At 39.9% G+C, this 27638-nt stretch overlaps 1 protein-coding gene across 1 annotated transcript in view; it reads right to left on the bottom strand.

Annotated features, from left to right (window-relative positions):
* Positions 1–14039: 14039 nt before the first annotated feature.
* Positions 14040–27638, bottom strand: part of LOC126305259 (uncharacterized) — a 39204-nt gene continuing 25605 nt past the window's right edge. The window contains exon 3 of the mRNA XM_049992029.1: positions 14040–16441. Coding sequence (XP_049847986.1) covers positions 14346–16441 — 2096 coding nt within the window. The 3' untranslated portion in view covers positions 14040–14345. The remainder of the gene's footprint in view (positions 16442–27638) is intronic.

Genomic DNA, 27638 nt, shown 5'->3' on the forward strand with positions numbered 1-27638 from the left:
AAGGGGAGGCTATTGTGGAATATCATATTACACTAGATAGAATGACTTCAGAAATCAGTGAGTATATTACTTCAACAGATTCAATCATTTTTTTTATAATTATGTAGCAATATAGGTTGCAATGTATTTCAAACACATGTTAACAAAAGAGTAAGAGTGGCAAGTAGCTTACTATCTAAACCAATAAATATGATTTAACTTAAAATGGGCATCTTATTATTTCTTAATATACAATGGATGTATATCAATGTATGAGTACCACATCCAGTAATCAAGAAAGCTAAATACGTCGGGTATGCCTACCAACACTTAAATTGCTGACCCCAGACAAAAACATCTAAATCGCCGGACACCTGGGTCAAATTGTATTATTTTCCTGGGCACACACACTCTGTAGACATGTTTTTATCCTGAGCTCCAATACAGTTACCAAAAACTACTTTAAGCAACACCAGATCTTACCAATTTGTCGGTGGATGACCCCAACTCTTCTTTTGTTAAGCGGTATACCATTCCTCCAAACCCCATGACCACCCCCCCACCCCCCTCACACACACCACGCCATTAGCCTCCCCTTGACTGACTTTTAGATTCGCCCCTGAAGAAGAAAGCTCCATAACAGTGAATTGCAGGCCAAGTTGGAATTCCAAAACCACTCATCAGTGACAATAATGCCCCTAACAGGAAAATAAGGTGATCAAGCCATAAAACCTAGACTATGGAGCAATGGAACAAAGTCATTTAGACAGAAGAATCTTCTTTCACATTGTTTTCACAGGTTTTTCAAGGAAGATTGAGAGGCAGATTCACCTGGTCCTACTCCAAATCCCATGCCACTTTCCTTGACATTGACCTCCATCTGTCCAATGGCCAGCTTCACACATCCATCCACATCAAACCCACCAACAAGCAACAGTACCTCCATTATGACAGCTGCCACCCATTCCATATCAAACGGTCCCTTCCCTACAGCCTAGGTCTTCGTGGCAAACGAATCTGCTACAGTCCTGAATCCCTGAGCCATTACACCAACAACCTGAAAACAGCTTTCGCATCCCGCAACTACCCTCCTGACCTGGTACAGAAGCAAATAACCAGAGCCACTTCCTCATCCCCTCAAACCCAGAACCTCTCACAGAAGAACCCCAAAAGTGCCCCACTTGTGGCAGGATACTTCCCGGGACTGGATCAGGCTCTGAATGTGGCTCTCCAGTAGGGATACGATTTCCTAAAATCCTGCCCCGAAATGAGATCCATCCTTCATGAAATCCTCCCCACTCCACCAAGAGTGTCTTTCCGCCGTCCACCTAACCTTCGTAACCTCTTGGTTCATCCCTATTAAATCCCCAAACCACCTTCCCTACCCTCTGGCTCCTACCCTTGTAACCGCCCCCGGAGTAAATTCCGTCCCATGAACCATCCCACCATCACCTACTCCAGTCCTGTAATCCGGAAGGTGTACACGATCAAAGGCAGAGCCACGTGTGAAAACACCCACGTGATTTACCGACTGACCTGCCTACACTGTGACGCTTTCTATGTGGGAATGACCAGCAACAAACTGTCCATTTGCATGAATGGACACAGGCAGGCAGTGTTTGTTGGTAATGAGGATCACCCTGTGGCTAAACATGCCTTGGTGCACGGCCAGCACATCTTGGCACAGTGTTACACTGTCCGGGTTATCTGGATACTTCCCACTAACACCAAGCTATCCAAACTCCGGAGATGGGAACTTGCCCTTCAATATATCCTCTCTTCCTGTTATCCACCAGGCTTCAATCTCCGCTAATTTCAAGTTGCTGCCACTCATACCTCACCTGTCATTCAACATCATTTTTGCCTCTGCACTTCCACCTCGACTGACATCTCTGCACTAACTCTTTGCCTTTAAATATGTCTGCTTGTGTCTGTATATGTGTGGATGGATATGGGTGTGTGTGCGAGTGTATACCTATCCTTTTTTCCCCCTAAGGTAAGTCTTTCTGCTACCGAGATTGGAATGACTCCTTACCCTCTCCCTTAAAAACCACATCCTTTCATCTTTCCCTCTCCTTCCCTCTTTCCTTACGAAGCAACTGCCGGTTGTGAAAGCTCGAAATTTTGTGTGTGTGTTTTTTTATTGTGACTATCTACCGGCACTTTCCCACTTGGTAAGTCATGGAATCTTTGTTTTTAATATATTTTTCCCATGTGGAATGTTTCTTTCTATTTTATTAATGTAAGTTTTCTTTACACAAAATATCTTTTTTATTTACTACTTCATATCTTTAAATTTATCTATTGAGTAGAAGGAATTGACATTCAGAAATTCTGCTGATATGTGTTCAAATATTGGTTGGCTATCTGCCAGGCTTTTAATGTTATTTGGCAAATGACCAAAGATTTTTGTGGCAGCCAAAGTCAGATTTAACCCAGAACAGTGAAGATCATCCTTTATTCTAGTGTTGCAACTATGCACTTCGCTGTTATTTTTGAATTGGGATGGCTTATTAATAACAAATTTCATAAGTGAATCTATGTAGTTTGAAGGGACTATGAATATCCCGAGTTCCTTAAATAAATGTCTGCAAGGTGATCTCCACTGGGCTCCAGCTATTATACTGATTACACGCTTTTGTGCAATGGATACTTTTCCTCTCAATGATGAATTACCCCAAAATATGATACAATATGAAAAGCAGTGAATGAAAACAGGCATAGTAGGCTAATTTACTGACATGTTTATCACCAAAAATTGGAACAACCCTAATAGCGTAATGTAGTGCCCCCAGAATTTTACGAAAGTCTGGAGTCACTTGTGTTCCAGCCACTTCGAACACAAGTTATTTTGTAGTGGGTTGTAGCATAAACAGATACATACTGCCACAGAACGTTATTTGTGCAGGCTAACCGAGAAAAAAGAGCAAAACCGGGACAACAAGTGACGCGCTCGGTTGCAGCAAAGAGAAAAGAAAAACTTCTGGCCCAGAATTCCGTGGACGAATTTCATGCACGAAAAACATTGGTGATTGTTGTGTGTTGTGGAGAGACAACGGAGGAAAAAAAATGATTATTATTAATAGAGACTTGGTCTCGAGCAGACGGATATGTACATTAGTATTGTATCATTTAGAAAAAATGTTATTTAATTTGGTTGAATTCAGTCGTGTGCGAATGCCCTAAGAAAGTGTGGGCTTACTGTTTAATGTGGCAGTGAAATTGTGTATTGAATTTTGAATATAGAATATGTTAACAGCAATTGAAATTTGAGAGTGTCTTTAGTTGGACTAGATAATAGGATTTTGGAATAGTAGATTAATTTTCACCTTCTTCAAAAGATAGAATCTTCGGAGAAGAGTTTGATGCAAGCAGAAGACGCCGGAGCTGCAGGGATCTGAGCCTGCATCCGGCATTCAAGTAAGATCACACTGATAGGCCAAGGAGTGCAGCTCTAAGTTTTAGAGAAGATACAACGGGGCACCGCATAACATGGCGACCGGTAAAGAAAGGACCTATGAAGAAGGTGGAAGATTAACGAAATAAAGTTGAAAAGATTGACGAGTGTTGCCATAGCAATGAGTAACAATGAACAAGATTCGAGTATATTTATCGAAAATTGTCCTGTTAGGGAATGGTGATAGAAGCAAGGAAATCAAGTAGAACGAACGCCAAAGTCAATCCATTAATTCACAAATGCCAACGCGCCGTTCTCGGCGGCGCTGGTAGCAGATCGTCTAGTCACACCGGGTGAGCAAACTTCGACTTTTGTTCAATTATGCAGTGTAAGACTTGCGAGTAGGGGGTACTGTAAATGTTGACTCGATTTAAGGCTAAGGAGAATAAGATGAAAGGGGATAATCAACAATCAGAAGAGCATGTTGGGGCTATGGGGCTAGGAAACCCAGGACCTGATTTGAGTGAATTAATAAAGTTTATCAAAACTCAGTTTGAGTCACAGAACACAAGACAAGATGAACTGAGGGCAGAATTAAATTCTAAAGTAGATTTACAGAAATCAGAATTAAAATCTAAATTATATTTAGAGAACACTCAAATGCAACACCTCAAGTTAGACTTGAAGAAGGAATTGTCTGACTCTCTAAGTGAAAGAGTAAATATTTTGTTTAAAGGCTTAGAGGAGAGACAGGAGAAAAATTTACGGGAAATAGCCCAGAAATTAGAGTATGATGTCGACTGTAAATGTAGCAGCCTAGAAACCAGAGTCAACGAACATTTTGATTCCTTGAAAGATGTCTGTAAGGTCACATTTGATTGGTTAAACAGGGATTAAGTAACATTGAAACAAATGTACATAAACAAGATAATTTGCTCCCATTAGTTCAGGCGTAAATTTCAGGAGTTAGCTCACGTTTAGAAACTGTAGAACAAAATCTCAAAGAAAAGTTAACTCCAACTGAGTTGATCACTCTAACCGGTATAGAGGAACAGGTGGATGAGCTAATAGCATGAAAAGTGGAAGAAAAATTAAGCATTGACATTCCTTCGCCTATAATGACCTCCGAATTAGATCATACTAAAAAAGACTTAGATAACCTAAGAAGGGAATTCAAAATTATTCAGGAGATATTTAAAAAGATTACAGTCTCAAAATCTTGTTCTAAATAAAGAAATATTTAACGATTTGCAATGGGGATCGAATTCAGGCATTTCCCAACAGTGCCCTAGGTTTAAACCAGACGGGGAGGTACACCCCACACATTTCCTAAAACGATTTAATCAGGCCATGCCTAAAAGTTGGGAAGAGGCTAAGAAAATAGAATTTGCGATAGGTTATTTGGAGGGTGAAGCTTTAGAATGGAGCACAGTAAACATAGAGAACTTTACGTCCAGGGAAGACTTTCAAAGAAAATTTAAAGAAAAATATTGGTCTTCCAGTGCACAAGAGAAGTTAATTTCAGATTTGTGGGACCCGAAATACTACAGCAACGCCTGGGTTTTGACGCGTAAGTATTTTGACTGGCACTTGATGAGGGCCAAGTATTTAGTCAAACCAATAGAGGAGAAAGGAATGTATACTGTTAAAGATATAAAGAGATATGTACAAAACCCCCAGGAACGTTGACATTCTGTGTTAACGGGCGGAGTTACATCCGCTGGTTCCCGAGTTGGATTCGGTGTTGCTTCTACTTTAGTTTTCCTGCACCGGGTTCCCTTCACTTCTTCAACTATTCTGTCATCTATTCTCATACTATAAATTTATAACCGGTCATTTTCACGTCAGCCTGAAACAACTGTACTGACAACTAGGTTCAGGGTTATCTCATTTTCGAGTTCTGAAAAGGTAAAACCCGTAGATGTAATCTACGAAGGCTAGGTCCCTCACAGACTTGACATAAATTTGTCAACTTTGAAACTGCATTTGGATCTCGGGATATTCCGCTGAGGAAGTGTGCCGAAAACAAAAGGGGAATCTCACATGTGAGTTCTGCAAGGGTAAAACCCGGGGAGTGTGTTCCTGCGAGTGTTATCTGGTAGTCTCTGTACTTCTAGATAGAACATTATAAACGCCAGTGTTGAGGAAAATGGCATAATTCAGTGTTACATGATGTTTAAATTTTTGTAAAATGTTTTGTACCTTTTGTAAAGTATGTAATGGGGGAGGGTTTGTAGTCAATTTTGTATAAAGGGGGGAGGGGCGGGGGGGGGGGGGGGGGGTAGTGTAGACATAGACACGACCAACACTACACAAACACCACACCCTTCATACAGCCCTCGCAAACATTTTATAATGTATAGCTGGATCCTATTTTCTGTGCGACACTTAAAAATTATTATTAAACATGTTTTCTACTTCTGACTTCCCATTAACAAACTTTTCATTGAGTTTATAATAGAGGGAAACATTCCACGTGGGAAAAATATATCTAAAAATAAAGTTGATGTGACTTACCAAACAAAAGCGCTGGCAGGTCGATAGATACACAAACATACACACAAAATTCAAGCTTTCGCAACCAACGGTTGCTTCTTCAGGAAAGAGGGAAAGAGAGGGAAAGACAAAAGGATGTGAGTTTTAAGGGAGAGGGTAAGGAGTCATTCCAATCCCGGGAGCGGAAAGACATTTATGTCTGCTTGTCTCTGTGTATGTGTGGATGGATGTGTGTGTGTTTGCGAGTGTATATCTGTCCTTTTTTCCCCTTAATGTAAGTCTTTCCGCTCCCGGGATTGGAATGACTTCTTACACTCTCCCTTAAAACCCACATCCTTTCGTCTGTCCCTCTCTTTTCCTCTTTCCTGAATAAGCAACCGTTGGTTGCGAAAGCTTGAATTTTGTATGTATGTTTGTGTTTGTTTGTGTATCTATCGGCCTGTCAGCACTTTTGTTTGGCAAGTCACATCAACTTTGTTTTTAGATATATTTTTCATTGAGTCTGATAGAAATACTTTTTGTTGCCCTGCTTCCTTTTTGACAATATTCCAGATGTGCTAATCTCAGGCATAATGCACACACTTCTGGACTTTTCAATAACTTTCTTAATACAGTGCAGTAGTTTTTATAGCATTTCACTGTTTCTGGTCATTACTCTTCCTAGTTATAAGATACAGTTTCCTTTTCCGTTTACAAGATATTTTTATCCCCTTAGCAAGCTGTGGCTTTTTAAATGGTTTCTTAGAATTATACTTCACTGTTTTCTTAGGAAAGCTGTTTTCAAATATACTCACAAAGGTATCATGAAATAGGTTAAATTTTAAATTAGCATCAGGTTCTCTCTCTCTCTCTCTCTCTTTCTCTCTCTCTCCCTCTCCCTCCCTCAACGCGCGCGCGCGCGCGCGCGCGCGCGCGCGTGCGCGTGCATGCGCACATGCGCGCGCACACACACACACACACACACACACACACACACACACACACACACACAGAGAATGTTACTTATGCAGTCCACATGTTACAAAGTATGTGCAACCTGTTTTCAACTTATTTAAAAGTGTAAGTTGTAACAAGATAGCTATTAAAGAAGTAACTATTTTTACTGTATGCCAGTGTCAACAAAGAGTAACTTTACAAATATATATGGTACCTATTCTGAAGAAAGTATTGTCAAAACACCCCAATATAGTTTGATGAAGGATTTGGGAAGAGCATAAAGTGCAAAGGAATCAACTTATTACACAAATATGTCTTCAGTATTTCATTTCAGATACTCCATCCTTCCAAACAATGCTAACAACCTGTGTCCTTTCACTGCAGAATGATCCTCTTGTGGCCTAGTTGTGTTCTTCAGTACTGCCTTTGAAACATTTCGTCCATGTGAAATAATGAAGAATGCTTCAGGTACATCAAACCACAGCATACTCTGTATTCCACTGTCACCATGTAGAAATTGTAAGTCATGCAGTGAGCTGATAGGTCTCAATGAAGTCTGCAAAAGGTTGTTTCACAGTCTGAGAAATGCTTGAAATGTTAAGAGAGTTTGCCTGAGATAGTCTGCACTTGAGCTGTTTGCACAATGGCACTCTTTACTTTTCAAGGGGCAGGTTCGTTGGCATCTCCACAGTTTCGTGAAACATCCTGAAGTCAGTTGGCTGAATAGTATCCAGCCAACCTTACTGGAAATTTATCTGCCTGCCCTCTTTTAAGGGCTTTCCCAGTTCATAAACAGGTTCAGAGTGGAATGTGGTCACTGGAAAAGACATCTTCATCCTCTTCCCACATTCCAGCAGCAGCCACGACAGATGTGTGAAAGAACATGTCGACTGAGGTCAAAACTCCTTATGACATACTGAATGCATATCATACCTGTGCTCAAAAGGCACGTTTACTCTCACTATTCAAGTATTAGGGCAAATGGAATTAGGATCCCAAGTAGAAAATGTGAATTTACTGTTCAAATACTTTTTAAGGACAAAAAGTTGAAAGAATGTTATGTATACAGAGTGACCCACATAAACGTTTCAGTACAGATATCTCTGTAACCACAACGGATATTGAAAAATGACTTTAGTGGGCGTGAATCTGAGATAGAGGCTGATGAAAGTAAATACTATGAGACATTCTGAAATATACGCAAATATTTCAACACAAACTTACGTTTTCTTTAAATGAACATTCCATATTATTTCTTACACAATCAATAATGTGAAAAATCAGTTGCATCTCTAGAAACTGCAGAGTGAAGTTGACCCTTGAAATAAACCAAACACGCTGCTACTGCACATTCCAAGACGTAAGTTTGAACCACACACTGCTCATAATTGTGATATGATTGGCGTTTGCAGTCTTACTTTCACTGTTATCATGCGGACCAGAAGAAATAATAGCATTTCATGTCACAAACATTGATATGTACGTAACAGTTACCATCTTGTGTTTTTTATTTATCCATGTACACACTACAGAACAGAACCCATCAGTGTATTGAACCAACAATTCCTAAATCGATGGATAGGATGGGGCAATCCTGTTCAGAGGTTTCCAGTGCGGTCACTGGATCTTACCGCCATGAACTTTTTTGTCTGGGGACATGTGAAAAATATGGTGTATCAGAAGTTCCAAACAACAATGGACAACATGAAAGCCCATATTACCTCTGCATGTGCCGCAATAAAACCAGAAACACTGACACCAGTGAGTCGATCAGTGATGGAGGGTGCAATGATCTTGCCATGTACATGACAATCTCTTCAAACATACAATGTAGCGTCTCTGCTTTGAGAAATGTTGCTGCATACCAGTGCACATTTTGCGTGCTTCTGAGGAGATGTATGTTTGTTTTGTAGGTACAATAGTAAATTTGTGCATTTGAAGTGCAAACATTTATTCTAATGTAATCATTGAAAATTTTCAGTGACATGTCTTGTAATTATTGTGTACCATTACGTACAAATACAACTATAATTTACCCCTCTGTTGGGTCCTTGGTCAGCCATTAATTATATTTACTCTGGCAAGTAATATTTGGTATTTCGTTACCATTACGTCCATTTTAGTACTGTAGTAAAGATCAGTAAAGTAGAAATGAGTAAAACCTTTTCTTATTTATCACTGTGTGTGACTGGACATTTGTACTGTTTCCCATAAATAGCAATAAGTACTGTGTTTATTGAATAATAGTACAAGAATTACATCACAATTATGGGCAACATGGGGTCCACACTTGAATCTCAGGATGTGCAACAGCAGTGTGTTTCATTTCTTTCAAGTGTCAGCATTGCTTTGCAATTTCTCAGTATGTAATTGACATGTTGTGACGCAACCAACTCTATTCTTTTTAAGATATTTCACATTACGGATTGCATAAGAAATAATACAGGGTATCCATTTAAACTCCCCATGAACCATTGACCTTGCCGTTGGTGGGAGGCTTTCGTGCCTCAATGACACAGATAGCTGTACCGCAGGTGAAACCACAACTGAGAGGTATCTGTTGAGAGGCTAGAAAAACCTGTGGTCCCTGAAGAGGGGCAGCAGCCTTTTCAGTAGTTGCAGGGTAACAGTCTGGATGATTGACTGATCTGGCCTTGTAACACTACCCAAAATGGCATTGCTGTGCTGGTACTGCAAACGGCTGAAAGCAAGGGGAAGCTACAGCCGTAATTTTTCCCGAGGGCATGCAGCTTCACTGTATGATTAAATGATGATGGCGTCCTCTTGGGTAAAATATTCTGGAGGTAAAATAGTCCCCCATTCAGATCTCCGGGTGGGGACTACTCAGGAGGACGTCATTATCAGGATAAAAACAACTGGCGTTCTACGGATCGGAGTGTGGAATGTCAGATCCCTTAATCGGGCAGGTAGGTTAGAAAATTTAAAAATGGAAATGGATAGGTAAAAGTTAGATATAGTGGGAATTAGTGAAGTTCGGTGGCAGGAGGAACAACACTTTTGGTCAGGTGGATACAGGGTTATAAATACAAAATCAAATTGTGGTAATGCAGGAGTAGGTTTAAAAATGAATTAAAAAAATGGGAGTGCGAATAAGCTACAACAAACATCATAGTGAACGCGTTATTGTGGCCAAGAAAGACAAGATGCCCACGCTTACTACAGTAGTACAAGTTTATATGCCAACTAGCTCTGCAGATGATGAAGAAATTGATGGAATGTATGATGAGATAAAAGAAATTATTCAGGTAGTGAAGGGAGACGAAAATTCAATAGTCATGGGTGACTGGAATTCGACAGTAGGAAAAGGAAGAGAAGTAAACTTGGTAGCTGAATATGGATTGGGGCTAAGAAATGAAGAGGAAGCCACCTGGTAGAATTTTGCACAGAGCATAACTAAATCATAGCCAACACTTGGTTCAAGAATCATGAAAGAAGGTTGTATTAATGGAAGAACCCTGGAGATACTAAAAGGTTTCAGATTTCCAGGGGCATATGTGGACTCTGACCACAATCAATTGGTAATGAACTGTAGATTAAAACTGAAGAAACTGCAAAAAAGGTGAGAATATAAGGAGATGGGACCTGGATAAACTGAAAGAAACAGAGGTTGTACAGAGTTTCAGGGAGAGCATGAGGGAACAACTGACAGGAATGGGGGAAAGAAATACAGTAGAAGAAGAATGGGTAGCTTTGAGGAACGAAATTGTGAAGGCAGCAGAGGATCAAGTAGGTAAAAAGACAAGGGCTAGTAGAAATCCTTGGGTAACAGAAGAGATACTGAATTTAATTGATGAAAGGAGAAAATACAAAAATGCAGTAAGTGAAGCAGGCAAAAAGGAATACAAACGTCTCAAAAATGAGATCGACAGAAAGTACAGAATGGCTAAGCAGGGATGACTAGAGGACAAATGAAAGGATGTAGAGGTACATATCACTAGGGGTAAGATAGATACTGCATACAGGAAAATTAAAGAGACCTTTGGAGAAGAGAGAACCACTTGCATGACTATCAAGAGCTCAGATGGAAACCCAGTTCAAAGCAAAGAAGGGAAGGAAGGTGGAAGGAGTATATACAGGGTCTATGCAGGGGCGACTTACTTGAGGACAATATCATGGAAATGGAAGAGGATGTAGATTAAGATGAAGTGGGAGATATGATACTATGTGAAGAGTTTGACAGAGCACTGAATGACCTAAGACGAAACAAGGCCCCAGCAGTAGACAACATTCCATTTGAACTACTGATAGCCTTGGGAGAACCAGCCCTGACAAAACTGTACCATCTGGTGAGCAAGATATATGAGACAGGCGAAATTCCCTTAGACTTCAAGAAGAATATAATAATTCCAATCCCAAAGAAAGCAGGTGTTGACAGATGTGAAAATTACTGAACTATCAGTTTAATAAGTGTGTGTGTGTGTGTGGTTTGAGGTTTTCGGGCACTAAACAGCATGAGTTTAATAAGTCACTGCTGCAAAATACTAACGCGAATTCTTTACAGATGATTGGAGAAACTGGTAGAAGCCAACATTGGGGAAGATCAGTTTGAATTCCGTAGAAATGTGGGAACACTTCAGGCAATACTGACCCTACGACTATCTTAGATGAAAGATTAAGGAAAAGCAAACCTACGTTTCTAGCATTTGTAGACTTAGAGAAAGCTTTTGACAATGTTGACTGGAATACTCTATTTCAAATTCTGAAGGCGGCAGGGGTAAAATACAGAGAGCGAAAGGCTATTTACAATTTGTACAGAAACCAGATGGCAGTAATAAGAGTTGAGGGAGATGAAAGGAAAGCAGTGGTTGGGAAGGGAGTGAGACAGGTTTGTAGCCTCTCGCCGATGCTATTCAATCTGTATATTGAGCAAGCAGTAAAGGTAACAAAAGATAAGTTCGGAGTAGGTATTAAAATCCATGGAGAAGAAATAAAAACTTTGAGGTTTGCCGATGACATTGTAATTCTGTCAGAAACAGCAAAGGACTTGGAAGAGCAGTTGAATGGAATGAACAGTGTCTTGAAAGGAGGGTATAAGATGAACATCAACAAAAGCAAAACAAGGATAATGGAATGTAGTCGAATTAAGTCGGGTGATGCTGAGGGAATTTGATTAGGAAATGAGATGCTTGAAGTAGTAAAGGAGTTTTGCTATTTGGGGAGCAAAATAACATGATGGTCAAAGTAGAGAGGGTATAAAATGTAGACTGGCAATGGCAAGGAAACCGTTTCTGAAGAAGAGAAATTTGTTAACATCGAGTATTGATTTACGTGTTAGGAAGCCATTTCTGAAAGTATTTTTTTATGGAGTGTAGCCATGTATGGAAGTGAAACATGGATGATAAATAGTTTAGACAAGAAGAGAATAGAAGCTTTCTAATTGTGGTGCTACAGAAGAATGCTGAAGATTAGATGGATAGATCACATAACTAATGAGGAGGTATTAAATAGAATTGCAGAGAAGAGGAGCTTGTGGCACAACACAACTAGAAGAAGGGATCAGTTGGTAGGACATGTTCTGCGGCATCAAGAGATCACCAATTTAGTACTGGAGGGCAGTGTGGAGGGTAAAAATCGTAGGGGGAGACCAAGAGATAAGTACACTAAGCAGATTCAGGAGGATGTAGGCTGCAGTAGGTACTGGGTGATGAAGAAGCTTGCACAGGATAAAGTAGCATGTCGAGCTGCATCAAACCAGTCTCAGGACTGAAGACGACAACAACTGCAGCATCCATTTAAAAAGCGCAAGTCTGTGTTGAAAATAATATTTGCTTACATTTTAGAATATCTCATAGTATTTACATACATGAGACCCTCCTTACATTCATACCACTAAAAATCAGTTTTCAGAATCTGTTGTGGCTCCAGAGATATCTGCATTGAAATGCTTAAGTGGGACACTCTGTAGTGCATGAATCTCACTACTTATGGCAGTGACTGTAACAGAAGAATCTCTGACTATTAAAATTCATAAATTAAAAGAACTTAAGTCAGTTTACGAGGTGTGCTTGGATAGTCTAATGGTTAAGCCAACTATTTCTGAAAAGTAAGAAAAAGAGTTTCTGGAGCAAACTCTTCAGGAAGTCATATGTGTATATACTGTACACAGTGACCTCAGAAAATGCATCTGCTGAAAGTTAGTAAATGACGAACAGAATGTACAGTGTGTATAAACGTAGCCATTGTATACAAGGAAAGCAAGACTTCATCCAAACAGATCTGCTGCTAACTTGGGTAAATGTAATACAACTTAGTTGTGATACGTGCTGCAGTGACTGCATGCTGAGGATATGTTCACACCGGACAAGCCACACAGCACACAAACATGTTAGAGCATCACAAAATGGCACAGACCAGTAGAGAATGGAGCAGTGTTGGTAAGTGCACAACAATATTCCAGTGTGTACTTGTCAATAAAATTGGGAAACAACAAATGACATCCAAACACAGTGCATACAAGTGGACCATTTCCTTTGATGTAATGACACTTGACAGATCTTGTTCACAGTTGCACAGAGTGGTGCTGTTTGACATTCACACCAGACGTACAGCACTATGCCAAGTCTCTTTCAGTGGGTTTGCACATCTGTGAATGGTCAGTAAAAATCATCCACAAAGCAACAACATCCATAACACCACCATCATTATTACTTCAGTGAAATGAAATTACAAGGTACAGAAAGAAAACAGATCAAGGCAAGAATTTCAACTTTGGCTTTTGTCACACTTATTACTCTAAGTCTCTTTCCATCTCAGGTGGCAGCACAAGGAGAGCTCCGCTGATTGCACAAGAGGAGATCTAGTGCTCAGGAATTAACACATATGAACTAAATGAAACTTCCTGGCAGATCAGAGCTGTATGTTGGACAGAGATGCGAACTCGGGAGAATGTGCTCTACCAACTGAGCTACCAAAGCATGATTTGTGACTAATCTTTACAGCATTACTTCCACTATGAGGACGGGTCTTGAGTTGTGCTTGGGTAGCTCAGCTGGTACAGCACTTGCCCATGAAAGGCAAAGATGCAGAGTTTGAGTCTCACTCCAGCACACAGTTTTGATTTGCCAGGAAGTTTCATACCAGCGCACACTCCACTACAGAGTGAAAATCTCTTTCTGAAAAGATATGAACTAAAGTTGATCTTTTATAGATGAGACAGGAAATGTCAATGACAATTAAGATTCTGGATCTGATTAAGTGTTCTACACAGGGCATTTAATCAAAGATTTATTTTTAACATGTACAATATTTACATATCAATAACAGAAATTATATTAGTGAAGTAATACAAAGCAAAAAAGTAAAATGTATTTGAAGCAATACTGTTTGTGCATTATCACAGAAGTATAAACATGTTACAATCAGGTATGTGAAAACAATCATAAAGGTTTCATGGTGCCTGTTTACATACTAACACAGCCATTCATGTCATGTAAGACAATATAAAAATCAGACTATGTTAACCATCATTAACATGTCAATATATATGTTAACAGTGTGTTACTGCTACAAAAAATATTCAAAATCTGAATTTGGAAACAGTCATATAGGCTTTAGATATCCATCTCTTTGGTTTAAAATACTTCCTTTGTTTTTGATACTGTTTGCTATTATTGTCATGGTATTCTTTTTCAGACTCATTTGGTGGAGGATCTGTAATTTTGCTGTATTCACTGCCAGATTTCTGACGGCATGACTTTCTACCTTCAGCTCTTTGAAAATACCAGTTATTCCAGTTGTTCATATCCCACTTCCCATTTCTTTTAGCTTTCCTTGCATATGCTCTTTCAAAGAGCCAATCACTTTTGTGTTCATTCTCCCTAGATTCTGCTCGTGCTCTACTCATGTCAATCACCCAATCCCCAGACATGTTGCTATGCCTGTAGTCTTCATCTTTATTCCATTTGTATATATTATGAGTATTTTTCTTTCTTGTGTCATACAGTTTGCTTTTAAAATGTTTTTCTTCTTTGTAATGATATTGCTTCTTTAAATTTCTTCCTTGGTCATGATACTTTTCCTTCATTTTTTTAAAATCCTTATGTTTCCATTCATCCTTTCCATTGTTTCTTCTGGTTTCAGCAGACTGTTGCTTAGATTTTTTGTACTTTTTCTTATCATGATCTTGTTTTTTCTTATTTTTCTCTTTTTTGATTTCACGTGTCAGTCTTTTTTCATATTTACGTAGTTTTGAATGGAGGCGGTGCTGAGTAACAAATTTATCATCAGTTTCTATCTTTGGCAATTTTTTGAAATTAGAAATCTTTCCATGTCTTTCTATAGCACTTTTCTGTGATAAAACTTCCACAGTAGGATCATCTATGACTTTTTTATGTGATGGTGTTTCAGTTGCAGTATACATATTGTTTTCCTCATGAGGGCTGTTAGGATGTTTTCTATAGTGCTCCATGGGGTGTATATTGTGGTGATAATTAATAAAAACCTCATCAATGAAATCAGAAACAGTGCAAACATTACTTCTCTCAGCATTTAACACAGCACTTCCTTTTGGATTTAAGGTAACTTCAATTACCTGCAGGGAATCCATAGCTTTTTCTAAGTGCAGTGCATGGAAGTTAACACTGCTAAAAATTTCATCAATTTTTCTTTTGTCGGTCATAAGAGGACTGTTTTCCAGGACTGAATAAAGCATGTCTTTAATATACTGCAGATGTGATTTAAGTTTTGTGGTAGCTTCCATGTTTAGTAATAGTGCTGACTTAAAAATTGGAAAGCTTTGCATCAATCTCTTTGCTTCGTTTCTTATATTCCTTATGTCATCATGATGCAATGAAAGTACAGATTCAGTGATTTCCTGGACAACATCTTTCACAATATGTTTTAACATACTTTTGTTTGTATTTTCTGTACTAACAGGTGAGTCCTTGGAATCAGTGGCAGCTTTGCATCTTTCAGAACTGTGTGTAGATGTAGATATAGAAATTTTAGATGGTGACTTAGCTAGTGAACCGATCAGTTCCTCTGACAATGCACTTTTTCTTGTTTCTGCTTCGCCTCCCACCCTCACTTGTGTACTTTCTGGAATACTTGTCCTTGACATGTGTTCGTGTATTTTCTTCTTAGAAATTCTTTCCTCTTGTGTTTTTACTGTTACACTTTCAGTGTACGCATTAATTTGTGAAGAACATCCTTTGACTGTGACAGTTTCTGTCATTTGCGAGGCTGTGGCAGTCTGTCCCTTTCCTTGTGTAGTAATAGTTCCTCCCTCACTGTGAAGTGCTTTCTCTGGAGAGTTCATGTAGTCAATAACTTCATCTCCCTTGGAGCGATTCCGTAATAGATTACCAATTCTGTCATGAAGCTCATCATCAGAAATGTGACCATTCAGAATATCCTGCCGTAAGTCATTTAAAGATGTTTCAAAGCCTGACACCTTAGCTTCAGTATGTGGACAGGTAAGATTTAGCAAAACTGTGAGGAACACACCATAATTTTCATTAAAATGTTTCAGTTCTGTATAATCATTACCTGTAATATGCATTATATGATTGTCATAGTTTTTTAGTGTCAGGCAAATGTGATTCTTTAGTTTGAAGTTCTCAGCTTCCAATTTCTTCACTCTTGTGCCCATGTCGTTCACCTCCTCTGAGTAACCTAAAACAAAATACTAATAATTGAAATAAATAGATCTTCAAAGGCACAGAATATAACTGCATCAAATTGCACCAAAGGCAGTAACAATTAGCACATGGGTGGTTTCATGTCAAATCATACAAGTGATGTCAACCCGTGGTCATGACTTTTTCTGGAAAAAATATATATTAGACCTCTATATCATAAGTGTTAAGAAATAAAGTATTTTCATTTATCTTAATTTTTGTAAATGGTACAGTCCTTTGAAAAATGCATATTTTGTAAAGAACTCTTAAAACAGTTCAGAATTTAAAAAAAATATACCTAGTAAACCAAAAGTACTGGAGACCTGGCACATGTTTTTCATTAAAGCTCCCTCATAGTGTGTTGAAATTTATTTGACACCTGCACTCTTACGGGATTCCTTTAACTTACAAATTTAAGATGAAAATATGAAATTTAAGTTAATTTTTTCATTGTTTTTTCTAATTTGGAAAGCCACAGAATGCTATCTTGTCATATTACCAGACACTACTGAAGTAATTATAAATAGTATCTTCTCTACACCAAATACCTGTATTATGTAAATATTTATTACTAAAAATGTGGGAAATATTTTTCTGTGTAAAAAATTTTTCAACATTCTGCATACTTCACGTCACTGAATTTCTAGAGTAAAATACGCATGTTTCCAGCATTCTTCTGTTAATCACAAATGAGTGAGAACTTGCACATAAACCATTCTGCATCAAGTTTTGTGTTTGGTTTGAACTTTCTGTTAGATACAATATCAGTCAGGAAATACAGCAGTGAAAGAGTGAAGTGTGTGTACTATGAAAAACAGACAAAAGAAGGTGCTTAAGAAAAGTGAAAACACTTCACAGTTGTTGGAAATCTGTCAGAGGTATTGCAGAAATATATTAGTCCGCAAGTAATGGTATTAGCATCAGACCCATTGTGCAGGAATTGTTACAATCACTACAAGAAGAAATTTAGTGGCACCCCATCTGAATGATCACCATCACCCAAATGTGAAACTGAAGAAGACAGTGCAGATATTTATATTCCTGGGTGTGAAGTTGTTGATGTGTTGAATGTTAGCACTTCTGCTATAGTCTCTACTATGTCCCCCCTTAAATGTCGACAGAAGCTAAGAAGCACAAGAAGGTAACAGTATGTAAAAAGAAAAGTGGACGAAATTGAAATAATTTTTACACAAGCAACACCTTCAAAACTTTGTGAAATGCATACCGCAGATGCACCTGGTGCAGAACCTGAAGATAGTGATATTATGTACACGAAATGTGATGTGTGGTTTCAAAACCTAAATATTGATATACCAGCAGCCACCTATACTGAGAAGGTACAGTTACTGACACTGACACCAGGTAGCTACCTTAACCAGCAGATACAGAAATACATGCCCACCACCTCACATTATTTGATTTCAAAAGCTCATAAAATAAAGAACGAAAAAGGTATTTGGGCATGCCCATATTCCTATTGTGGGCACAACCAAAATGGGTAAAATGCCAGCCAGTGAAGGAAGCATGCACATGTATTTACTGCACTAACTTCCAACTTGTTTGTTTTGCCATAAGCAGTGTCACAGGAAAGAAGTACAGAGAAATGGACCTGATGCGTTTGTGTATATATCATGAGTCACAAGATAAAGGCTGGCTGCAGAAGTGTGCAGTGTGTCCTGGTGCTGAAATGATGACTGTTGAAGCATTACACCTTTAGGATATTGACAATGATGTAACCTATGCATTATGGGAGGGGAAGAGATGGTGAAGAAGACAGCAGAGCCAGAGAAGTTTGTTACAGAGGTTAGTCAATGGGTCATGAAAGGAATAGCTCACCATCACATCCAGGGGATTCAGAGACAGGCCACAGCAGAAGCAAAATCAGCCACATCCCAGAATACTGACACATTAGTTCCTCATTTCCTCTTTGCTGAGAACTGGTCTGTTGCTTTGCAGAGTAAAATTCAAAGTCCCCACTAGCACACGTCACAGGTTCCAGTATTCAATATTCACATGTGTTGCTCACTTCCTTGAGAAATCACATTGTTCTGCTATTGTCAGTGATAATCTCATTTATGACAGTGCACAGGCATGCTATACTGTCAGCATCATAACTAATGACATAGCATCTCGAGGCCATTCATTACCTAAACATGTGCTTGTGACTGATGGTACAGCATCTCATTTTAAAAACTGTTTTCAGCTTTATAAGCTTGGTCAACAGTGTAGTACACGAATTAAGGCAAAAGAGATGAATATTTTCGGCAACAGGTCATGGAACAAGTGCAGGTGATGAGGTAGGAGGTCTCTGTAAACATCTTGCAATCTTGCAACAAGACTTAATCTGCAGCACAAAGCTGTTAATGCTATAAGAGATGCTACTGGAATTAGTAACAAAGATGTAACTCTTTTAAATAAAGTACATTAAGCGAATTCTGTTCAAATAAATAAATAAATAGAGAGAGAGAGAGAGAGAGAGAGAGAGAGAGAGAGAGAGAGAGAAGAGCGGTCTCTTACGAAGGCTGTGGTATGAATTCAATTAAGTCACTACTGGGTTGCATAGCAGAGTGGCACAAACTTTGCAAGAACATTTCTCCACGAAATGCAGCCTGTTATTGTATGTGAAATGCAGAGATCACAATATACATTAGAAGACTTTGTAATAAGCTACTTCACTTCTTGTGTGTATGACAATTTGTGGTGGGTGGGACAGATAATAAGTGTCTCTCATGAGCTGCAAGATATAACCATCTCCTTTGTGACACCTCATGATCCTGCTAATGTTTTCAAATGGCCATCATAAAAATATCAATGTGTAGTTCCCATTTCCCAAGGACTGCTGTTGTTGGATCATTCCTGTCCACATGCAAATTCAGCTTGGCAACAAAGGTTCAATGAGAACCATATGAAAAAAACAAATGAACTCTTTTCAAAAATGCAGTGTTGATTGTTACATTGTAGGCAAAGTATGGAAAATCATGAAGTAGTAAAATCATGACAGAAGATAACAATAATTTGTAAATAATATCATAGAAACAAAAATGGGTATAAATATTCCGTATCACATTTTTGTTATAAAATGCTCTCATACAAAATTATGAATTGTTTTCCCACTCATTTATAATGTTATACAGTAATTATTTTGACTCAGAAATATTAGTTTTGCATCACATTTATGTAAACTCAGCAATCAATTTAAATATTCAAGTGTAAATGATTTTTTGAACTTGAGAGTAAAGCTAGGTCTACCTAAAAAACTTCTCACATTTTGTACAAACAAGGATTGCCCACTCTTATTGTGCATTCCCTCAGTACAATGACCAACTAACATACCATGAATTTTTTAGAAAATTTACGATGGGGTTTTTGGAGAAAATAAATTCTAAATAGGAGAAAATAAATTCTAAATAACAAAAAAATTTCAGATTCTTTCATCTTTATGTACACCTATTTAACAGTTTAAGCATTTCATGCTTTAATTTCATAACTGACAGTTTGCAGTTCTTCCACTTTATCATTTTTCTCATGATAGTTAACATCCTGTGACTATTCATATTTTGAAATTCACAAAAAAGTTACAAATTTTTGCAGTTTATTTTAAAGAATGGTTTCTTTATTACAATTTTTCAATTTTCCTTTTTGTTACGACATTTCCACAAATACTCTCATTTAGAGAGGTCTGTAACATTTTAACAAATCATCAGAAAAAAATTGTCGATTTGGAGAGGTATCACGTGGAACTTCAATACATATTTCTTCCAGCAACGTTTGAAATAGTGATGTGACACATTTACTCTTGATCTGATTTGACATGAAATCACTTGCTTCTCAATTCGATGAATCATCCTCAATGGGAAAAAATCATTACCTAATTACTAAAATAAAAAAAGTAAAAGATACTGGTACATGACTGCAGACTTTTAACGCAAGTGCAGAGAGCAAAACATTAGGACAAATAACTAAAACTTAGTCATTTTTGTATTACTTGTGGGAAATGTATGGCAGCAATTAGATAAAATAATGTCAACGTTTCTGGTCAGAGTACTTACAACTAGACCAATTAAAAGTGAACTAAACTGTAATTTGTTGTACATCCGCAGTGATATTAATGTCAGGCATGCATATACATGTGTAGGGCTGATTTGCGGATTAGGTTGTTGAGAAAAATTATGGCTCAAAAGTGAAGCAATCTAATCTGTGTTATGCAAAGCTATGACATCATCTACACATAGAATTGTGGAAACAGATATTCAAGTATCATTTAAATGAAATGGACTCTAAATAAAATTATTTTATTCACACATCAAGAACAATCTCTCTCTCTCTCTCTCTCTCTCTCTCTCTCTCTCTCTCTCTCTCTCTGTGCGTGTGTGTGTGTGTGTGTGTGTGTGTGTGTGTGTGTGTTCAATGAAGTCAAATCAATCACGAATCCTGGTGTCTCATTTCAAATCTGAAGGTAAAATACAAATGGAACACATGAAATTATACAGAAAAAGATGGTATACAATCAAAGAACAAGACAGAGATGAAATGTAGGAAAAGATCCTGAGAAGCACTACTGTGTGAATAGTAACAACAAAAAGATGTGGTACTTTCCTTCCAGGAACCTGGGACAACAATGATAGTATTTTGGTTCAAAGACATAGTGGGATGTACTATGCATCCTGACAATACTATGAGTGATAAAGCTTAACAAGGTACTTTGGATTTATGGAGCCATTTCTTAAACTTAGGTTAGCACAATGAGTTTACTCAAGGCAGTCATAGTGTGGCAACACATCACAATAGTAACATTTTCATGCATGCAATTGTTGCTCCCATCTTCCATTGCCTCACACTCCCCCCCCCCCCCCCCCCCCTTTCCTCCCAATGCTGTAATTTTAACTGTTTGCCATGTCTGCAAAAAAAAAAAAAATGTATGTTGTATTCCTACAAAACTGGCAGGAATTGTGTGACTCTGAAGTATATGTGTGGCATTCCCCATGATTCTATCTGATGGCAACCATAACTCTGTTGTTAATTATTTACACAATTCTATATTAATTTCATATTTTAGTAACTGGCAAGCACAGTGTAAACATCCTATCATGAAGTTTTAGCACCCATTATGATATTTAACCTGCAAAAAACAAGTTATTTTCTTAATTTCGATTCAGTCATTTTAAAAACAAATTAGGGTTCCTACAGGCTGAAGTCTGAAATGTTAGATACCTTTATTGGGTAAGTAGGTTAGAGAATTTAAAAAGGGAAGTGGATAGGTTGAAGTTAGATATAATGAGAATTAGTGAATTGGAGTTGCAAGAAGAACAGGGCTCCTTGTCAGGTACATACAGAGCAATCAAAACAAAATCAAATAGAAGTAATACAATAGTAGGCCCAATCTTGAATAAGAAAATAGAAATGTGGGTAAGCACAGTGAACACATTATTGCAGTCAAGACAGACACAAAGCTAATACCCACCACAGTACAAGTTTATATGCCAACTAACTGCAAGAAGAGAACACAATCTTTTGAAATATGGTGCTATGGACAAATGTTCAAGATTTGATGCGGATATCGATTAAGAAATGACAAGGTACTGATCCAAATTGGGTACAAAAAGAAATTCATAACACAAGTTGACTAAAAGATGGTATCACTTGATAGGACACATCCTCAGGCATCAAGGAATTGTCTATTTGACTATGAAAGGAAGTGTGTGTGTGGGGAGGGGGGGGGGGGGGGGAGGGGGGGGGGTACATATTGTAGACAGAGACCAAGGCTTAAATACAGTATGCACGGTTGCAATAATTATGCAGCGATGAAAAACCTTGTACAGGATGGACTAGCACTGACAGCTAAAAAGAACCAGTCTTCAGACTAAAGGCCATAACAACAACAATTTTAACAAACACAAAATTAGTTGTATACCTGACACCTACAACTGCTGTACAGATTGCACACTTAAACTTGGCCCTAGAGCAGAGGATGCTTGGTGTGAAAGCATGTGATCGGCTCATTGTGCATTGGCTGTTGTGTCAACCCCACCTCCCTCTCCCAGAGCAGCCAGCTTTTAGCTTTCAGACAAAACGAAAATGTAATAGATGAATACATCCCAGAGTGGCATGAAAGTTGATAGCAAGTTGCTAGAAGGACCAGGTATAGACACTTTGCTTATTTTTGTAAATAATATTATCAATCACTATGAACAACACTGCACACAAATCCACCCAGGTACACAGTGGCTACTTACTGTTATGGCATTCAATACTGTTACAAAGCTGAGGCTGGCAATGAGCTTAAACATTCTGAAGCAGCAAGAAACCAGTCAACTTTCACTGGTAAGAGACAGGTAAGTTAAAGTGAGCCATCTGTGATATTTGTGTGTGGGCAGTGTCATATTTCACATTACTCACTTGCATCTCAACAGTAACACAATATATGGTAGATGCAACTCAGAAAGAAAGTTGAGAAACAAGAATAGGTTATTAAATGAATTTGTCAATTGTAGGGAAAAAAATGGGAAAGGTACTGGTGCAGGATGGAAAATGCCATGTGGCTAGGGCCTCCCGTCTGGTAGACTGATCGTCTGGTGCAAGTCTTTCGAGTTGACACCACTTCAGTGACTTGCATGTCAATGGGAACGAAATGACGATGATAAGGACAACACGACACCCAGTCCCTGAACGTCTCTGACCCAGCTGGGAATCGAACCCGGGTTGTTAGGTATGACATTCCGTCATGCTGACCACTCAGCTAGCAGGGGCAGCCACTGGTATAAGATAAATACATAAGATATATTACATGCATGAAAGAGAAGAAAGTTGAGACTGATATTTAAAACAGTCAAAATTATTTGTCTTTGCCAGGCGACATCATATTGGTCACATAGGTTAATACCTTCTTTTTTGAATGTCATAAAGTCATATTAAGACTGAATGTATTTTGCTTTATTTTGATGTATGTTCAGTGGTGAATTTAAGAATATGGTTTTTCTTACAATTTTGTTTGCTAGGATCATAAAGAAGGGAGATAACACTGATATTAAAAAATTTGGCACGTACCAACTCCAGTGCAGTGGTTGCGTTGATCTACACTCCTGGAAATTGAAATAAGAACACCGTGAATTCATTGTCCCAGGAAGGGGAAACTTTATTGTCACATTCCTGGGGTCAGATACATCACATGATCACACTGACAGAACCACAGGCACATAGACACAGGCAACAGAGCATGCACAATATCGGCACTAGTACAGTGTATATCCAACTTTCGCAGCAATGCAGGCTGCTATTCTCCCATGGAGACGATCGTAGAGATGCTGAATGTAGTCCTGTCGAACGGCTTGCCATGCCATTTCCACCTGGCGCTTCAGTTGGACCAGCGTTCGTGCTGGACGTGCAGACCGCATGAGACGACGCTTAATCCAGTCCCAAACATGCTCAATGGGGGACAGATCCGGAGATCTTGTTGGCCAGCGTAGTTGACTTACACCTTCTAGAGCACGTTGGGTGGCATGGGATACATGCGGACGTGCATTGTCCTGTTGGAACAGCAAGTTCCCTTGCCGGTCTAGGAATGGTAGAACGATGGGTTCGATGACGGTTTGGATGTACCGTGCACTATTCAGTGTCCCCTCGACGATCACCAGAGGTGTACAGCCAGTGTAGGAGATCGCTGCCCACACCATAATGCTGGGTGTTGGCCCTATGTGCCTCGGTCGTATGCAGTCCTGATTGTGGCGCTCACCTGCACAGCGCCAAACACACATACGACCATCATTGGCACCAAGGCAGAAGCGTCTCTCATCGCTGAAGACGACACGTCTCCATTCGTCCCTCCATTCACGCCTGTCGCGACACCACTGGAGGCGGGCTGCACGATGTTGGGGCGTGAGCGGAAGACGGCCTAATGGTGTGCGGGACCGTAGCCCAGCTTCATGGAGACGGTTGCGAATGGTCCTCGCCGATACCCCAGGAGCAACAGTGTCCCTAATTTGCTGGGAAGTGGCGGTGCGGTCCCCTACGGCACTGCGTAGGATCCTACGGTCTTGGCGTGCATCCGTGCGTCGCTGCGGTCCGGTCCCAGGTCGACGGGCACGTGCACCTTCCGCCGACCACTGGCGACACCATCGATGTACTGTGGAGACCTCACGCCCCACGTGTTGAGCAATTCGGCGGTACGTCCACCCGGCCTCCCGCATGTCCACTATACGCCCCCGCTCTAAGTCCGTCAACTGCACATACGGTTCACGTCCACACTGTCGCGGCATGCTACCAGTTTTAAAGACTGCGATGGAGCTCCGTATGCCACGGCAAACTGGCTGCCACTGACGGCGGCGGTGCACAAATGCTGCGCAGCTAGCGCCATTCGACGGCCAACACCGCGGTTCCTGGTGTGTCCGCTGTGCCGTGCATGTGATCATTGCTTGTACAACCCTCTCGCAGTGTCCGGAGCAAGTACGGTGGGTCTGACACACAGGTGTCAATGTGTTCTTTTTTCCATTTCCAGGAGTGTATATTTAGGGCAGGCCAATAGAACATTTGAAGCAAGAACATGGAAAAACATGGAAATATGGCACCAACCATTTAATCTTCTATGTAGGAACACAAAGAAACACACAGCTGTAAAAGAGAAACAATTTATTGGGTCTCAGAGTGACATCAACAAAAATACAAAGTGTCGTTCGTATAGTGCTGCACGTGCACAGTGGAACTGGTGATGACAGTCACTGACCGAGGTGCCCCTCATGGTGGCCTCAGGTATTTGCAGGCACGCTGTTTGACGGTGGTGTGCAGTACTTTTGCCAAAGTAGCCTGCCTTTGTTCACTGTGGGCGCTAGGTGCAGTAAACAGCAGGTTACTACACTCCTCCTTCCTTGTGTGTGTGTGTGTGTGTGTGTGTGTGTGTGGGGGGGGGGGGGGGGGGTGGGTGGGTGTAGGGGGAAGGGACAGTGGGGAAGCAGGTGTAGCCATCCTGATCTGTGCAGAATAATGCATACAGACAAAATTGAGTGGAGGAAAGGCACGCCACCACCCGCAGACCCCAGGACTGGCAACAGTGGAGGGGGGAGGGGGGGAAGCTTAGATCTTGGAGCCCACAACAAGGGGCAGCGGAATGGACAGCGATGATGGCGGAATGGAAAGGAGAGGCACTATTGATAGAGGCCTGGCTTCTGCCACCACTGATGGCAGCGCCAACTCAGTGCAGTGGGAGGTGTCAGCACCTGCCGCAGAAAGCAAACTTGCCATCAGTGCTGATGAAACCCTGACTATTGGCCTGCTCAACCCTTGGAACAGCCGGGGGTGATGAAGAATGAGGTGTTGTGCCCACAGCTTGAAGAGGGGACCCTGTGCTCATCCTAGAACACAGCTGATCCTAGTGGCATGCTTTGACTTTATCTTCATTGCAAACCATAAAGATATGGCAACTCTGCTGGCTGTGGATGACAGGTGGAATCCAGCTGACAGCGGTGTAGGAGCTCAGTGGGACTCTTGGTCGCAATTGCTATCATTCTGTAAGAGCACAAAAAAATAATAATAAAAAAATAAAATGTGAGAGCCTACTCAGCCAGGAAATCTTCCACATAATTGTGCAACTTGATTTCAAACGTTTGGACAAGGTATTCCAATTCACCATTTGTCTTCACATGGAAATGGCAAATACCACAGTGTACAAAAATCCTTAAAAGACTGCACCACAAACTGAGAAACACTGTCCAAAACCAAGGTGCAAGGCATGTCTTCTATGGAGGATATCTTCCAAAGGGCCTTGACTTTCGCATCTGCTGCTGCAGAGTGACATACGGAAAACAAGACAAAGCATCAACTACTAATAACCCGAAAATTTCTAAAGGAGGACCAGCAGAATCAATGTGGACTTATTCTTCTGCTTCTTATTCTTTTCATTTATTTTATTATTCAATATCTGGGGATAATAATTTTTACTCAAGATTTTCTTTTGACAAGAAGGGTTATGAAATATGGTCCTAATAGTACTGCGAAGAATAAACCTCGTAGTGATTAGATTCTATAATACTGTGGTGTGCTCATGTTGCGGTTACCCTTGAGGCTTAAAGAACAGCTGTATTAAGTAATGGAATTTGTATAGGATAAAAAGGTTGAATTCCTATTTGGGGTCATAGTATTCCTCATTCAACTGCTACATCTACATCTACATCCATACTCCGCAAGCCACCTGACGGTGTGTGGCGGAGGGTACCCTGAGTACCTCTATCGGTTCTCCCTTCTATTCCAGTCTCGTATTGTACGTGGAAAGAAGGATTGTCGGTATGCTTCTGTGTGGGCTCTAATCTCTCTGATTTTATTCTCATGGTCTCTTCGCGAGATATACGTAGGAGGGAGCAATATACTGCTTGACTCTTCGGTGAAGGTATGTTCTCGAAACTTTAACAAAAGCCCGTACCGAGCTACTGAGCGTCTCTCCTGCAGAGTCTTCCACTGGAGTTTATCTATCATCTCCGTAACGCTTTCGCAATTACTAAATGATCCTGTAACGAAGCGCGCTGCTCTCCGTTGGATCTTCTCTATCTCTTCTATCAACCCTACCTGGTGCGGATCCCACACTGCTGAGCAGTATTCAAGCATTGGGCGAACAAGCGTACTGTAACCTACTTCCTTTGTTGTCGGATTGCATTTCCTTAAGATTCTTCCAATGAATCTCAGTCTGGCATCTGCTTTACCGACGATCAACTTTATATGATCATTCCATTTTAAATCACTCCTAATGAGTACTCCCAGATAATTTATGGAATTAACTACTTCCAGTTGCTGACCTGCTATTTTGTAGCTAAATGATAAGGGACCTATCTTTCTATGTATTCGCATCACATTACACTTGTCTACATTGAGATTCAATTGCCATTCCGTGCACCATGCGTCAATTCGCTGCAGATCCTCCTGCATTTCAGTACAATTTTCCGTTGTTGCAACCACTCGATACACCACAGCATCATCTGCAAAAAGCCTCAGTGAACTTCCGATGTCATCCACCAGGTCATTTATGTATATTGTGAATAGCAACGGTCCTATGACACTCCCCTGCGGCACACCTGAAATCACTCTTACTTCGGAAGACTTCTCTCCATTGAGAATGACATGCTGCGTTCTGTTATCTAGGAACTCCTCAATCCAATCACACAATTGATCTGATAGTCCGTATGCTCTTACTTTGTTCATTAAACGACTGTGGG

The sequence above is a fragment of the Schistocerca gregaria genome, unplaced genomic scaffold, assembly GCF_023897955.1.
Source record: "Schistocerca gregaria isolate iqSchGreg1 unplaced genomic scaffold, iqSchGreg1.2 ptg000304l, whole genome shotgun sequence".
In the NCBI taxonomy this organism is placed as follows: Eukaryota; Metazoa; Arthropoda; class Insecta; order Orthoptera; family Acrididae; genus Schistocerca; species Schistocerca gregaria.